This window comes from Erinaceus europaeus, chromosome 5, assembly GCF_950295315.1.
Source record: "Erinaceus europaeus chromosome 5, mEriEur2.1, whole genome shotgun sequence".
Classification (NCBI taxonomy): domain Eukaryota; kingdom Metazoa; phylum Chordata; class Mammalia; order Eulipotyphla; family Erinaceidae; genus Erinaceus; species Erinaceus europaeus.
This window is the reverse complement of record NC_080166.1, coordinates 86,421,929-86,439,890: the sequence shown is the minus strand read 5'-3', so window position 1 is coordinate 86,439,890 and position 17,962 is coordinate 86,421,929. Positions and strand designations below refer to the sequence as shown.

Here is a 17,962-nt window from a genome sequence, read left to right as displayed (position 1 = left end):
AGGACAAGGGAGAGAGGGAGAGGACAGAGGACAAGAAATGCAAGAGAAATGAGACAAGTCAAGATTCTGATCAAGTCTGTTTATTAGCACCAAAGGTGCTGTTTTTAAGGCCAGGGCAAGGGGGGAGTTAGCAGTCTGGGACTGTTGATTGATGTGACATGTTGTCATGGTAATCAGTCCTTATCTGGAAGGTGATAATCAGCCCTTATCTGGGTGATTCATGGGGAAATGGAGTTGGGAGACAGGAACCTATCTTTTAAGCAAGGCCTTCTGTGAACAAAGACTCTGTGGCCATGCCAATAGCAACCTTGAGGGCACATGTGGCTCCCCACAGCAGATAAGTAGACTTTTCTGTCAGCCATGTACATTCAGCTGTTAATAAGCATTTGCTACAATATCATATTATTTCTCACTGTTTAGTTGGGCGTATGTCTCAGAACTGTTCTTGCCAATTAATACGGCATCAGTATAGATTTCAAGTTGTACTTGGCAGCCTTTGTGCAATTACTTCACACTGACAGCTGTATCAGTTGTTTTGTAGAATATTGGTACTGTTTTTACTTTTGCCATGGGGCATCTTCTTACTCCCTAGACGTAATTTGAATGAAGATCACTCTGATACATGTTCTGCCAGGGACTGAACTCAGAACCTCATACTTGAGAGTCCAATTGCATCACCTCCCAGACTACAATATATATCAATTTTATTTATTTATTTTTTTAATTTTTATTTATAAAAAGGAAACACTGACAAAAACCATAGGATAAGAGGGATACAACTCCACACAATTTCCAAAAGCAGAACTCCGTATCCCCTCCCCTCCCCTGATAGCTTCCCTATTCTTTAGCCCTCTGGGAATATGGACCCAGGGTCATTATGGGGTGCAGAAGGTCTGGCTTCTGTAATTGCTTTTGTACTGAACATGGGCATTGGCAGGTTGATCCATACTCCCAGCCTGTCTCTCTCTTTCCTTAGTGGGGCAGGGCTCTGGGGAAGCAGGGCTTCAGGATACATTAGTGGGGTCATCTGCGCAGGGAAGTCCAGTTGGCATCATGTTAGCATCTGAGACCTGGTGGCTGAAATATATATTAATTTTAAATAAGAGGTGAATAACAGTTTTTGCTTTAACTATGAGGTACAAGAAAATTGAACCTGATAGAAATACTTATCAAGGCATCAGGAAGATAGTGAAACTAGCATGCCAGACATGCTTGCCTGAGGCCTGAGAGGTCCCAGGATCAATCTTGCATCACCTTATGCCAAAAACTGAGAAAAGCTCTGCTCAGTTGGTTGGTCTGTCTCATGACAGTACATCTTTTTTTTTTTTTTTTAAAGGAAATTCTTATCAGAGTGTTGACTCTAATATAAAACAGACTTTTAAAAGCCTAGTTTACATTCTGATAACTTTATGTACAAATTTGGATTTGTATATTGTATAGAAAATGTTGAAAATATCTTGATATATTGTTCTCATATTCCTTTTTTCCTCCCATGCCAAATCAATTATAAGCAAGTTGTAAAAATGTCCTTTATCCTGAGTCTGGCACAGTGAGCACAACTTTTTTTTTTTTTTAGCACAACTTTCATAGGAGTAAAGCTATGTGATTCATATCTGTGAAAAGATTGCCCCATTGGCTTGATGCTTTTTTTAGGTATCCCTCTGCGTCACAGTGTAAACGCCAGGCTTTTAGTGTTGATAGCACAGACTGAAAGTCCAGCAGTAGCAGCAAAGGAGACTTTGCCATGCATGTGCTGTGAGAACTGCTTTTGGGGAGCTGCCTTCACACTGTGGGGGTTTCTCTCTAAACCTGGGTTTTGCTCTCCCAATGGCCATACATAAAATTACCAAGACACTGGTAGCTAAACTGATCCCTTAAAATATAGTTTTCCTATAGATAGTACTTAGTTGAAGTAATGTATACATGGGTACCTATTTTTCTACTGTATGTACATTGTAATTTAGGAATTCCCTTGGGAATACATTCTCAGCTGTACTTTTAACCAGAGGATAACTGAAATACTAATATGGTGATATCATGAAACTAAAAATGGAGATGAGAAACAGGAAAACAAGTTGTTATAAGACTACACTTGATATGATCTTGAAAGTAGCATATGAAAAAATCACAGATTATTCTTTACCACTTTTAAAAAAATATTTACTTATTCCTTTTTGTTGCCCTTGTTGTTTTATTGTTTGAGTTATTATTGTTGTTGTTATTGATGTCGTCATTGTTATATAGGACAGAGAGAAATGGAGAGAGATGGGGAAGAGAAAGATAGACACCTGCAGACCTGCTTCACCGCCTGTGAAGCAACTCCTCTGCAGGTGGGGAGCTGGAGGCTCGAACTGGGATCCTTACGCCGGACCTTGGGCTTTGCACCACGTGCACTTAACTGGCTGTGCTACCGCCTGACTCCCTCTTTCTAACCAGCTATGCTACCTCACAATATTCTGTAAAACAACAGTTCATACAATGGATATGTGTGTGTTTTATTTAGTGACTTAATTTTGAAAATATATCCTGGTATAAAGGGGAAAGGGTCAGTAGAAGATATTTATTTATCAGTCTATATTTATGGGATGATATATGAGTTAATTAATATGTACATGTTAAATGGAGTAAACAAATAGAACATCAGAATTTATGTATATTTGTAGTATACTGGAGAGAGGTAAATGCATTGTAGAGAAATAAAGTAAGTGAAAGTAGAAGGAAAACATCTTATATAAAGTAACCGGATCTGAGTAGACAGTTGGAGGAAGGGAGAAGCCCCTCGGAGCTATCTTGGAGAAATACTGTTATGGGGAGAGGGAACAGCAAACATCAAAGAGGCCATTATGGCTGAAACAATGTCAGTTGCTGATTTAGTGTGCTATTTAAGGTGACAATGTTGTAATCAAGATGAGAGACACTATTGGTTAAAGTCAGAGGAAAACATCTTAGACAAGGTTAAGGGTTGAGGCAATAGCATAGTAATTATGCAAAAAAGATTCTAGTGCCTGAGGCTGGATCCAGTGTCTCTGGTTCAATCCCCAACACCTCTATAAGTCAGAGTTGAGCAGTGCTCTGGAAAAATAATAATAATAATAATAATAATAAAGACAGTTAAATTCTGGACTTATATTTTTGTCAGCAGAAATTTGGGGCAAGGGAAGAGAGAGAGAGAGAGAGAGAGAGAGAGTTTATGAACTGAATTAGTGTAAAGCTAGAGTTATTTAGAGAAGTGAACTTGACTATAGATAGAATTAGAATGAGAATTATTCTGTTGGGACCAGGTTTTCCCAAGATATATGTCAGCATATTTCACCCTCAACCAAATCATCATTTTGTTCCACCATAAAGAATTGGGGCCTGGGGGTAGATAGCCTAATGGTTAGAGCCCCAGATTCAGTCCCCTGCAGCACTATAAGCTTGAGCTGAGCAGTGCTCTGGTATTTAAAGGAAAAAAAAAAGACTTAGGTCCTGGGGGCCAGGTGGTTGTGTACAAGGACCTGGGTTCAAACCCCACCCCCCACCTGCAGGGGGAAAGCTTCATGAATGGTGAAGTGATGTTGCAGGTGCCTCTCTGATTCTGTCCCTCTCTATTTTCCCACTTCCTTCTTGATTTCTCTCTATCTGATAAATAAATACTTTTTTTAAAGAAAGGATCAATTAAATAAATAAATAGAAGATTTAGGTACCCAATGTCTCTTACTCATCCTGAGTCCACAAATCTGCAACAGTTAACAGTCTATCAAGGATTCCTCCACATTGTTGTTGGTTTGCGTAATAGACCAGGTACAGGGCTACTGAATGAGCTTCAGCAAAATAGAGCTTTCAGTCAGGAAAGGGCTACAGACAGCCCCACGTCCATTGTCTGGACTGAGCATGGGAGCCATGCCTGTCACTACATTCTTTGTAAGCAATGCACATACACCAGTCAAGCATCAAGGAGACATCACTACTTCATATTTTACTAGAGCTCTTTGTGATATTCCTAGTTTAATTCTACAAAACCAGACTGACCCATCTTCCTGTGAAGGAACAATGAATATTAAAATGCTCATCTAACACTTGCAAATTAAAACCATTTTAAAATTTGAAGATATGTTTATTTATCCAGTGACATTCCTAAAAGCAGAATCAAAATGCTATTCACGTTATTCATTTAATAAGGCACAGGTAGTAGGAGCTTACTGGAGGTTTTTACTTTGGAACAGAAATAGGGCTGGCAAAATAGCTCAATGGGATAGTATACTGATATGTCATGTGTGTGACCCAGATTCAAACCCAGACTCCACTTCCCTCCCCTCCCCTCCCTTTCCCCTTCCCCTCCCTTCCCCTCCTTTCCCCTTCCTTCCCCTCCCTTCCCCTTCCTTTCCCCTTCCTTTCCCCTTCCTTTCTCCTTCCCTTCCCTTCCCTTTCCCCTTAACTCTTTCTCATTTCCTTTTTCCCTTTCCCACCACCTTTCTATCTAAATAAAAAGAAGAAAAAAGAAAAAAAAAAGAAAAATTTGTCCAAGGGGACTGCTAATTAGTATCTACATTTGAAAGAAATGGAGGGGGAAGCATTAATGATTTGCAGTATAGTCTAACACACTGGCAGAACCTCTCATCTCCCCTTGACTGGTGTCTAGAAGACATAACAGGACCCCAATGTCCCTTCATCCTACCCCTTTCCTTCCTTCCTCAGAGTTAGCTCTACATTAAAAAAAGAACCAAAGAAGTAATAAATGATGAGAGTATTTGCCAAGTATTACTAAACAATAGTGTTTTATAACTAAGGGTTGAAACAAAGTTTTCTTTTGTTGTTCTTGTAGAAGAATGAAAGAGGGCTGGTAATATAGCTCTCCTGGATAGCTTGTATTGCATTGCAGTGTTTATGAATGGCAAGTCAAAATTAGAATGTTTAATCATTCTTCATTAAATAAACTTTTTTTTTTGCCTCCAGGGTTATTGCTGGGGCTCAAAAAAAATTAAAAAAATAAAAATAAAAATGGCCACAGGAGCAGTGGATTCATAGTGCAAGTACTGAGCCCCAGCAATAACCCTGGAGGCAAAAAAAAAAAGTTTATTTAATGAAGACTGATTAAACATTCTAATTTTGGCTTGCCATTCATAAACACTGGTGGTGGGAATTGTACGAAGTTGTATGCCTCTTATCCTATGTTTTTGTCAATGTTTCCTTTTTATAAATAAAATAAAATAAAAAAGAAATAAGAGCAGAAAGGGAAAACATAAAGTAAAACTTGCACTGATTTGGTGTATTGCACTAAAGCAAAGAACTCTGGGAAAGGAGGAAAGTTGAGGGGGTGGGGTTAGGTCCTGGCACATGATGATGAGTTAGTTTGTGGAGTGAGAGTGTTTTGCATGCACTTAACTTGGTGAAATGAGAAATTTTACCTATGTGTCAACAGCAGAACTGTACCTTAAACTATTAACTTCCCAATAAAAGAGGGAGTGGGGTACCAGGAGCATTGGAATTGTCAAGCAAACACTAAACCCTAGTAATGATAACCTTGGTGGCCTAAAATCAAATAATATAAAATAAAGGAAAGTAACTTTCCCAAGATAACACAAACCTGATAGATAGGATAGCCAGTTAAGCTAGTTAAAATACACATTTATCTCAAATTCAAACTGTCACTAAAAGCTAAATTAAAACTAAAATTTCACATTGATTTGAAACTGGAGGTAAAACAAAACACATTGGTCAAAGCTTCTGCCAAGTGGAGTTACTGAATATGCTGGCATTGTCACACTGTTAATGAAGAAAAGGGGGTGGGGGAGAGACAAAGGTAAATCCAGTTGTTTGCATTTTGTGGAATTATGACAAGAATTATTTTGGATCAAATTATTTGTTTTATAAGCAACTCTTATATGCAGGGGGAAAACAAAACAGAAATTCCAACTGAAATTGGTGATACAAGATCATACAAGATTCTGTTAGTTATGTATAGAATCGATTCTTAATCTTAAAAGCAGAATGAGCCACTATACAAGGAAATTAACTGATGAAGTTTAAATTTGAGGAAGAAAATCACTCTGCTCACTAAGTGTTGAGACTGAAATAAAAAAGTGCAAGACTGAAAAATGTTGGGAGACCAGTCAAGAAGCTTTCATAACAGTCTGGTTACTTTTGGGATGGTGGAAATAAGGATTTAAGGAATATTTAGGAAGTGAATAAACATGAATTTTTAAAACAAGCTATGGATAAGAAATACCAGAGGTGGCTCCTGTATTGTCTGACTTATTTACATGAATGGATGCTGCTACCAGTGATTGAAATTGGAATATTGTACAATGATTCGATTTTGAGAATGCTAATTGTATTCTGCCAATGAACTGTCCATTTAGGGGATGATGTTTAGACATAGCACCAAATTTTAGAGGAAGGGCTGTGGATACCATTTGGGAATGGGAGTGAATTTAGTAGTTTTTCAAAAAATTATATTCACTGGGGGGAGGCAGGTAGTGGCACATCTGGCTAAGCACTCACATTACAGTGAGCAAGGACCTGGGTTCAGGCCCCTGGTCCTCACCTGTAGGGGGGAAGCTTTGTGAGTGGTGAAGCAGGGCTCCGGACGTCTCTTTAGTCCCCTCTTTCCTCTCAATTTCTCTGTCTCTATCCAATAATAAATAAAAATTAAATTAAAAAAATCATATCCACTCAAATCCTCAGGAAACTAACCATATCTGGGGTGAGGGTCTTTATAGATGTGTTCAATTAAGATGGGGTCATAAGGAATTAGATTGAACCCTAAATCCAAAGCTGATTGCTTTTGTAAGAGAGGAACAGAGGCATAGAAGGAAGATAACTATGGTGTGATCTAATGAGGCAGTGTGTTCCAGTAGCTCTAGAAAATGAATACAAGAATCTTTATGTATTGAGGTGTAGATAAGATGACCTTGGAAAAGGAAATAGTAGAATCTGGGACCTGGTGGCAAATCACCGGTGAGTGCAAACACGTGTGGCTCGTGGACAGAGAGGAGCCTAGGGAGAGATTCAGTGGCTGGTAACATTCCGGCAGTTCACTAGTTGAGACACCACTCCCAGTCCATTGCACCAAAAAAAGACTGCTTAAGGGAGGAGAGGACACCCCTAAGACCCACCAAATGCAACTGTGAGTCTCCACCGCCACTTCCTTCAGAATCTGGAGCGGGGAGCCGGGTGGCCAGAGAGTCCCTGTGCTGACACCAGGGGACAGAGAACCAACCAGGAAACTCAGGAGAAGATCTGTATCTCGGCGGCTTAGCAGTGGGGCTGTGACAGTCCTGTTATATGTGTTTCTATGTGTCCTTTGTTCTGACTTGGCTTTCAATCTCTACTCAGTTCTAAAACCCTCTAGAATTCACCGAAGTCATTGTTATAATTATCTCTATCCTATTCTCTGAAAGTTCCTTTATAATTTTTTAACACTATCTGGGGAAACAGTGACTTAGAAGACATTTGCCACATGAATATCATTTCTTATCACCTCATGATAGGTGTCTGCACAGCACTCCCACCAGCCCCTGCTGTCTCCTTCACCACTGTGCACTGGGGCCTCCACCAGCATCTAATTTCCACTCCCATGTGCTTCACACAGTGGATCTGTCTCACATCTTTTGTGTGGTTTACCTAGCTTCGCCATAGCTGCATCTATGCTGTATTTATTGTCTGATGCTCTCTGAAAAATCACTCCAATTTGGTATGGTTTATAGCCATTTATTTACTTATTTATTTAACTGCCACCAGTGTTATTGATGGACCTCAATGCCTGCATGATGAATCCATTGCTCCCAGTGGCTCTTTCTTTCTTTCTTTCTTTCTTTCTTTCTTTCTTTCTTTCTTTCTTTCTTTCTTTCTTTTCATTTTCCTTATATCATAAGATAGAGTAAAATTTAAGGTGGGAAAGGAAAAAGAGAGAGAGAGAGAGATAGCACTGATTCACCACTCATGAAGCAGGTGGGGACTAGGGGCTTGAACCTTGGTCCCTGTGCATAATAACATGTACACCACCACTTGGCCCTATAGCCACTTTATTATATCTCACAGTTTCTCTGGGTCAAGAATTGGGGAATAATTTAGTGTGGTTTGTTTTTTTTTAATTTTAATTTTTTTGTATTAGCCCCCCCCCCATGATGTATTTTTCAGGCATACTGTTCCCCTTTCTATCTAATATGAAGAAGCACTTTTCCTCAAAGTTCTCAGGATTATTACTAGGGGAGGATCTTTTTGCCTATTTCCAGACAAAATGATTCTCAAGCTGGCATAAGACGATTTGTAAAGGAGCTATAATGCACTGGCTAGACCTTTTATTAAAAGTAAAACCACTGTTTGCTCCTTTAGTTGAGTTCTAAGGTGCCTTTTTCCTCTGTGCAAATGTTACACATCTGTTTCATAGGTTTTTGGCTAGGATATTGGAAGTTTGAAAATTGCTTACAAATTATTTAAAATCGTTAGTGGGTATTAACTATATCTTGTTGGAAACGTGGTTCTTTTTTTTTTTTTTTTTGCCTCCAGGGTTATTGCTGGGGCTCACTCAGTGTCTGCACCATGAATCTACCGCTCCTGGAGGCCATTTTTTCCCCCTTTTTGTTGCCCTTGTTGTTGTAGCCTCATTGTGGTTATTATTATTGTTATTATTGATTCCGTTCATTGTTGGATAGGACAGAGAGAAATGGGGAGAGGAGGGGAAGACAGAGGGGGAGAGAAAGATAGACACCTGCAGACCTGCTTCACCACCTGTGAAACGACTCCCCTGCAGGTGGGGAGCTGGGGCTAGAACCTGGATCCTTACCCCGGATCCTTACGCCGGCCCTAGCGCTTTGCACCACGTGCGCTTAACTCACTGCGCTATGGCCCGACTCCCGGTTCCTTTTTTTTAATTTATTATTATTATTAAGTTTCTGCTTAAATAGCATGCCCCGGAAGGTTTATTCACTTCTGTGTTAGAAGGCAATTACTCAGATAATGCTTTGTGAATGTTACTGTGGTCCTGCTTCCTTTATCCTCTGTGCTTTACCTTAACTTGGCCAGTATCATTCATTTATTCCAGTGTAATGTACCAAGTACTTCTACCGTGTCATGCTATAAAAATGTTGGACAAACATTTGATTCAAGTTCAGATTTGGTACAAATTAGCTTTATACTTGAGTAAAAGTAACTTCAGCAGAACTGAGTGTTGTTTTTAATTTATTCCAGAAATAGATAACACTGACACAGAAGCTCTATTTTTATTTAAAACTTCAAAGAACCTAGGGTCCTTTTATTTTGTTATGCCATCCTCCACTGCTCTTATATATAAGGCCGTAGCTGACTAGCCATCATGGCCGCATTCCAGATATATGAGGACTGAAGGAGAAGTGAAAGAGCCTGTCCTCCTCCTGTGGAGTATATGACCTAGAAATTGCACAAGTCAATTCTGCTCACTTCCAATTAGACAAAACTTAGGCTGGTCACTATAGTAGTGACTGCATGGGAGTGATAGACTTGCAGTCTTTCATCTCAGCAGCTGCTGTGTACCTAACAAAAAATAAGGGTATTGTTACTACAAAGAACAAGGAGGGAAAAGGACTAGTAATTTTATTGGTTAACTTTCTTCCTTATCACTCTGAATAAAAAAACAACACAAAGCCCACTTTACTGTTTACAGGAAGAGCTAGGTGTTCCTCATTTTTAATTGTAAGAGAAAAGTCAGATAATTTATAAGCACCCTTTCATTTATCAGCAGTCATGTCTCATTGAAATTTTAAAACCTTGTGTGTAACTCAACCAATGTTTCAAGTCTTGGAAACAGAGGAAGCTGTCCAGGTTTCTAGAATCTGAATAAGCTTCAAGGTCTCCTGAGTCTTGTACATTTGTGAGTGAAATTCTTTTGCTTTGCTGGGTAGTTAAGAACATGTTCTCTAGAGTGCGACTGCCTGTCTTAATTTCCAACATTGCCATCTGCTAGATTTGCAACTTAGAACATTTATTTAACTTCCCTGTCTGAGATAAAAGAATAGCAGTATACATGGCTTATAAAATTGCTATGGGGACCACAGCTAGTTAACGCATACATATACAGGACTAATAATAACCCTTCATGATATTGAACATTATATTTTTCATTGGAGTATTACTTGTATACTATACCTGTTAATGTTGAAATAAACCGTTCCACAAATTTGTGATCTGCATGAAATTTAGACTTTCTGTGTTTTAGCCAAAAGTCATCTGATCTTTCACAGCAAGAAAGCTGGTCTCATCCTCAATAACACTTTCCTTCTTCCTTTCAAAGAGTTTTTGATTATTTGACTTGTGCTTAGGTTTTATCTTTTATCTTTTTTTTTTTTTTTTAATACTTCAGCTTTGATTAAAATTGGATTCTTATTGCACAGGCTTTAAAATAGGAAATGGTTGATTTTCTTTTTCAAAAACTTGGATTTTTTTGTAAAAGGTTTTTCTTTTGTTGTTGTTTTTTGTTTTTGCATGTAGCTTTAAAAAAAAGAGGCTTAGAGATAGGTAGAGAAAGAGAAGATGGGAAAAGAAACAGGAAAGACACTAGCAGCACTGCCCCACACACAGCTCAAGAAGCTTTCCCCCTATAGGTGGGGTTCTGGGGCTTGGACCCTGGTGGTTGCACTTATGTGCTCTTCACCAGATGCCCCATCACTGGGCCCCCACATGTGACACTTTAAGTGAACTGGGCTGTAAATATATGTGAGTAAGCAGTGAGTGCCACTTTTTGTTGGTTCTTGAAGCATAAATGTAAATGAGCCAAAATGAATCAGAAGTAAAAATATTACAGTTTTTAGTATAATAAAGAAAGAAGAGCTTACTTACAACATCTGTTCCTTTCTTGAAAAGTGAACACAGTATCTGAAAGACTGATGTTTCAACACAATTAGGAAAGAATATTGTTATATAATAAATTGCCAAATTTCATATTTAATAAGTCAGTTTTTTAAAAGTAGCAGTTAATGTTTAGTATCCCATGATTGGCATCTACTATAGTTACACCAAAATGAGAAGCATTTCCATTTTAAATGACTTTTGCAAGATCTTAAAGAAAATAATTTTGGCAAATTGATTAGTGTCAAACCTGGAGCTTAAACCTAAAACAACTGCTGTTGTGGGAAATACCATTTTTACAACATTAATGTGCTTTTTAAAATTATTATTATCTTTACTTATTGAATAGAGGCAGCCAGAAATCGAGAGGGTACGGGAGATAGGGAGAGAGAATGAGAGACACCTGTATTCCTGCTTCAGCACTTGCAAAGCTTTCCCTCTGCAGGTGGGGACCAGGGGGTTGAACCCGGGTCCTAGAGCACTGTAACACGTGTGCTTAACCAGGTGTGCCACCACCCATTCCCAACATTAATGTGCTTTCATCTAGCAAACTGGAATGAACTGTTAAGCATTACTAATTCCATGTTTAACTACCAGTTGACTTTCAGTGACTGATTTGTTTTTGCAACATATTTTTTGAAGTTTTTTTTAATATTTATTTTCCCTTTTGTTGCCCTTGTTGTTTTATTGTTGTTGTTATTGATGTCATTGTTTGTTGGTATGCTTCTAAATTCTGCTTATAAGACCTTCTGTTTTGATCATCACATTAGGTTCCCTTGTATTACTTACTACGATGTGGTCTATTTACATAATCACTGTTTTACCTGGGTCCCGCCCTGCCTGCAGGGTATTGGTTTAATCCCCACTGGTTAGATGGAAGCTTTCTATATTCTGTTGGAGCTCTTTTTCTGCTCCGCCCCCTCTCCTAGTTATTTCCTTTCCCTTGCCACTTCCGGTGAAGAGATGCATAAAATGCGATGTATCTGATTAATAAACGAGATACTGCTTCCCAGCTCAGCCATGAGTCCCTGGTCGTCTGTCTCCCGCCTGCAAAGCTAGACCGGCAATTGTTGGATAGGACAGAGAGAAATAGAGAGAGGAGGGGCAGAGAGGGGGAGAGAAAGATAAGACACCTGCAAACCTGCTTCATCGCTTGTGAAGCAACTCCCCTGCTGGTGGGGAGCCAGGGACTTGAACAGGGATCCTTCCGTTGGTCCTTGTGCTTTGCGCCACCTGCGCTTAACCCGCTGCGCTACCGCCTGACTCCCTGCAACATATTATTATTATTATTTCATTATCTTTATTTATTGAATAGAGACAGTCCTAAATCAAAAGGGAAGGGGGTGATAGAGAGGTAGAGAGAGACACCTGCAGCCCTGCCTCACCACTTGCAAAGCTTTGCCTCTGCAGGTGGGGACCAGGGCTTAAACCTGGATCCTTGTGCATTGTAACATGTGCACTCAACCAGGTGTACCACTACCTCCCCACAGATTTTTAGTTTTTATTTTATTTATTATTGGATAGAAACAGAGGAGGGGAGGGAAACTAGAGAGGGAGAGGGAGAGACACCTGCAGCTCTACTTCACCACTTGTAAAGCTTTCCCCCTGCAGGTGGGGACAGATTATTTACTTTAAAGAAAAGAGGAAGAGAGAGTCAGGTGGTAGCGCAGTGGGTTAAGTGCAGGTGGTGCAAAGTGAAAGGACCAGCATAAGGATCCCGGTTCGAGCCCCCGGCTCCCCACCTGCAGGGGAGTTGCTTCACAGGCGGTGAAGCAGGTCTTCAGGTGTCTATCTTTCTCTCCCCCTCTCTGTCTTCCCCTCCTCTCTCCACTACTCTCTGTCCTATCCAACAACAATATCAACAACAACAATAAAACAACAAGGGTAACAAAAGGGACTAAATAAATATTAAGAGATAAATAAAAAGGAAGAATTTCATTTAAGCAATTCATATTTTTTCCCTTTGTCAGAATGTACTCAAGAAAAATGGGGATTTCCAATGTGCCACTACTTAAAGGAGGAGAGATGGTGTTGCGGACGGAATTCCAGAATGTCGGCTTGTTTGGTATGGTGATGTTTCTTCTAGACTTAGAGCATTTCCCAAATGTTGTAGAAATGTATTGTTTTGGGCCAATACCATGGGTTAAATTCCAAATTGTATACAGCATCATTAGTGCCTTTGTGCATTACAAACTAAGAAAAATCAAAAGAGATTAACCTTTCCAACATTACTACATGCGATGAGGTATCAATTTATATTTGCATATAATGCATAATTATAATATAACTACTTAATATTGTCCTTTAAGTACATTATCACGTAAAATGTACTAGCTACTGGGCCCCAGGATTTGGTGTATTGAGTAAGACAATGAACTTGTAGCATGAAGTCCTAAGTTTTATCCCTGACATCTTGTGTATCAAAATGATGCTTTGGTTCTCCCCCTGCACCCCCTATCCCAGCTTATATTAATAATACAAAAGTTTTTAAGTGCCAGCTACCAAGTCTTAAAACATAAAACTGGTTCAGGTATTACCCACTGCTGAGTAGTATGTTTGCACTGGGTTACAACAGATCATTTGGTCTGCTAATCTTCTATAGAATGAGGTAAATATTATTAATCTATTTGAGCTATCAAGTAACTAATGAAAAAATATTTAAAGAAGCATTGAAATCTGAACTCTATGGGTATTTTAAATTTGATTGACAAGTGTTTGCAGATTTAATATACTTTTGTTACTTTGGTATTTTCTAATGAAAGTCAAGTAGTTAATGTCTGGGTGGAAGCACACCTGGTTGAACATACATGTTACAGTGCCCAAGGACCCAGGTTCAAGCCCCCAGTCCCTACCTGCAGAGGGAAAGCTTTGCGAGTGGTGAAGCAGGGCTGCGGTGTCTCTCTGTCTCTCTTCCTCTCTATTTCCCTCCCCCTCTTAATTTCTGACTGTCTCTATCCAATGAATACAGATAAAAAATATTAAAAAAAAAAGTCAAGTGGCTCAATCTGGTTAGATACAAGTATGGGTTCATATGTCTAAGATAAAGTTCAGGTTTTATTTTATATTTAAATTATTTGACCACTCTTTCATATATGTTTTCATGTGTGTGGGATTATAAGGAAATATTTTGTAAAAATGTTTTGAATATAAATGTAAAACCATCTGCATATAAAATAGTAAGAGTGTTTTATTACTTTCTCTTTTACCTAACTTGATATTCTAATTACATTTGAATGCAGTCCATAAAAATATAGAAGGTTTCCATGGAGAGGGACTATTCTTAGTTTTCCCCAAACTTCTTGAGACCTTGTACTTGGCAAGGCTAAATATGAATATATAGATGTAGACTGCACATGCATATGTATGTATGTTCATATATATGTGCACAGACATATATATGTATATGGCAATGGATATAGTTACAACTAAACTTTCACCTATAATCTGTTTATTTGGATCAATAAAGGATGATGTTTACAAAAATTGAAAGAAAATATAGAAAATATGCTAATGGTATTTTATAAATATGTATGCATGATATTTGGTTTGAACTTATTTGATTTTTTTTACAGAAACACTAAAACTGAGCCAAAGATATGCCATTAGATGTCTTTCTTGTTTTCTCATTCCTTCTACATCCATAGGATGTATGCAACTAAGTCTCTGTATTTGCTTTTTTTTTAAAAAAAATTTTTATTTGTAAAAAGGAAACATTGACTAAACGATAGGGTAAGAGGGGTTCAGCTCCACACAGTTCCCACCACCAGAACTGTGTATTCCATCCCCTCCCCTGATAGCTTTCCTATTCTTTATCCCTCTGTGAGTATGGACCCAAGGTCCTTGTGGGATGCAGAAGGTGGAAGGTCTGGCTTCTGTAATTGCTTCCCCGCTGAACATGGGCATTGACAGGTCGATCCATACTCCCAGCCTGTCTTTCTCTTTCCCTACTGGGGAAGGACTCTGGGGAAACAGAGCTCCAGGACACATTGGTGGGGTTGTGTGTCCAGGGAAGTCTGGTTGACATCATGCTAGCATCTGGAACCTGGTAGTTGAAAAGAGAGTTAACATACAAAACCAAAGAAATTGTTGACCAATCACAGACCTAAAGGCTGGAATAGTGCAGGTGAACAGTTGGGGGTGGGGGGTCTCTGTTTTGTAGATAGCTAGTAGGCATAGTTTATTTATAATCAAATGGCTTGTGGCTATACTACTGTTTTTTTTTTGTTTGTTTGTTTTTTGCCTGAGCCTGAAATCTGATATGCCAGTGGATCCAAGTTATTGTCTGGGGAGATGATGTCATGGCTGGAAAAAGGACCAGAAAGCTGGATCAAGGTAGAGAGTAGCTCCCAAATATGGGAAAGGGGTATAAATATTGTTGACTAGGAAACCCCATCGATTTGATCTGATCTGATCTGGGGCCCATATTCAGCTTAGGTGCCTATGTGACCTCTGCATCCCTGTAGATCTGAGCTCACATTCTGTGGTCATGAGTAGGAACGTTCCAAGCTGCCCCAATATCAGGACCCATCTTCCTCAGGTGGAGCACAGAGTATTTTGTCCAGCCTCCCTTCCAAGGATGGAACATTCTCTACCATTGTTGATCGTCTGTGTTTGCTTATATGGCACTAATCCGTTACCAGTCATCTCTAAATTATACAAGTGTAACACTGAACAATTCTTAATTATGTTAACACTTCAGTGTATAAACTTACTTTTTATCACTTAATTAATCTCTCTTGAATGTCACTTTTACAGGTCATTAGGAGCTGTGTTTATAAGTCTTCAAAGATAATACCAAATATATCAGCAGTCTTTGTCTTCTTTTTTCTCCCTAAAGGCATTGGAGCGGGTTGCAGTCGGCCAAGGGGTAAGTGTGTTTATTCTAATCCTACCTATGAAAGTAACAGGTTTTTCTCTCTCAAATACTTTGCATATTTGACCTGCAGATGAACCTGAAACCTGATGGATTTAATAAATACCACCTCTTCTTGTCATCCCTACATATTCACATGTTATATATTTTCTGTAAATTTACTTTAAAAAGAGAATGAACATTCAGAAACAGTTAACTGAACTGTTTGTTAGGGGAACTCACATATTGTACTCTTACCCTAATGTGTCTCCTGTCTTCATTTTATACTGAATAGTATGTCAGTATTTCTAACAAATGCTGTAGCTGCCTGCCAGGCTTTCATGGGCTTAGTTCAAGCAACCATTCAACCAGGTATAAACAAGGCCTAACATACAGTTCATGAGATGTATCTCAGTTGGCTGCTTTGTAACCTTCTTTCCCTCTATTGCTTAACTGTTCATTACAACAGCCACATGGGCTCGTACAATAAACAGAAATTAAATACATCCCCATAACAATCACATGATTTCCTTACTCTCCACCTTATAGTTCTTGTAACATTCTGGAAATTGATCAAGTATTGTTTTAACAATTTTTAAACATAAAAACTCCATGCTTAATTTTATGACTTTAATCATAAAAATATTCCGTATTGGATTTAAAGTTTAGAAATCTCTCATAGTTTTTTAAGGAGCAGTAATGTGTCAGACTGAATTTAAAAAGCAATAATAGCAACAAGTATGATCTAAGTGTTAGTTTTAAATTAGGCACAATGCTAAGAAAATTGTGGCATTGTTTCATGGATTCATTGTACTCATCAAAAGATTAGCCAAAACTGATTTGGGGCTGGATGGTGGTTTATATCTAAAGCACACACATTACCATGCATAAGGACCTGGTTGACCACATGTTATAATGCATCAGGACCCAGGTTCGAGTCCCCATCCCCACCTGCAAGGGGAAAGCTTCACGAGTGGTGAAGCAGTGCTGCAGGTGTCTCTCTGTTTCTCTTCCTTTCTATCTCTTCCTTCCCTCTCCATCTGGCTGTCTCTATCCAATAAATAAATACAGATAATAAAAAAAGAAAGAGACAAAGATACACCTGCAGTCCTATTTCATCACTTGTGAAGCTTTTCCCCTATAGATGGTGGCCAGGGGCTTGAACCTGGGTCCTTGAGCACTATAATGTGTGTGCTTAACCAGGTGTACCACCACCACCTGGCCCCTCTACTTTTTTTTGCTTCCAGGATTATTGATGGGGCTTAGTGCCTGCACTACGAATTCACTGCTCTGGAGGCAATCTTTTTTCTGTTGTTGTTATTGTTGCTGCTGTTGTTTGATAGGACAGAGATAAATTGAGAGAGTAAGATAGAGAGATAGTAAGATAGAGAGGGGGAGAGAAAGACACCTGCAGACCTATTTCAGCACTTGTGAAATGTCCCCCCTGCAGGTGGGGAGCCAGGGGATCGAACCAGGATCCTTACGCTGGCCCATGTGCTTCACACTATGTGCCCTTAACCCAGTGTGCTACCTCCAAGCCCGGCCTCTTTTTTTTTATCAAGTAAAAAGGAAAAAATGATCACCAGTAATGGTGGATTCATCATGCAGGCACACCCCATAAAAAGTAAGTAACTCTAATGGCAGATTAATTATTCTCTAATTCTAATACTGTTAATACAGTAATATAGTATCCTATAACTCTACAGTAATATAGTATTCTATAGCTCTAATGGCACATTATTATTCTGTGATATACATGAAGAAGGCTTTAGTTAGTAACACTGAAATTTCTATCTCTGGCTTTGGAGCCCAACCTCTTTAAATTCTGTATCACATGTAAACCTTAATTACTTAAGGATCCGGAAGAGAAAAGAACATTTATTATAGTAATGCCCTGGTACAGATGTGTAGCAATTTTCAATTCCCCATGTTTACCAGAAATCTTATGATTCAGGTATCACCCTAAATTTCTATGTAAACATGATCCCAGAAACATCGTAGTATGTACTTTCTCCTTTGACTTCCAGCTTAGTTTCCTTCCCACCTAGCCTGTAAAGTGCATCTTGGCATGGTGTAAGGACAGGCACATTCTCCTTCATCCCATCATAAAATGCATTAAAATGTTAAGTTGATATATCACTTGTGAAGGAGAGAAAGTAAGCTCTGAGCCATACCCAGTTTAATTGTGGTAGACTTGTGCAGCTGCTGCTCAGGATAAGCTAGCTGCCACCGTCTATCCCCTAGCTGTATCTCTTAGAAGCTAGTCCTCATCATGCCAGGTATGTCTGTATGAAGGCCCTCCATAGC

At 39.0% G+C, this 17,962-nt stretch overlaps 1 protein-coding gene across 3 annotated transcripts in view; it reads left to right on the top strand.

Moving 5' to 3' along the window:
* Window positions 1–17,962, top strand: part of METTL25 (methyltransferase like 25) — a 98,031-nt gene that overhangs the window by 46,891 nt on the left and 33,178 nt on the right. For all 3 annotated transcript variants that reach the window (XR_009549978.1, XM_007517198.3, XM_060191461.1), the window contains exons 6-7: window positions 12,774–12,868; window positions 15,641–15,670. Coding sequence is in view for 2 of the 3 variants with exons in the window: in XM_007517198.3 (XP_007517260.1) it covers window positions 12,774–12,868; window positions 15,641–15,670 (125 nt within the window). In the remaining variant the exon portion in view is untranslated. The remainder of the gene's footprint in view (window positions 1–12,773; window positions 12,869–15,640; window positions 15,671–17,962) is intronic.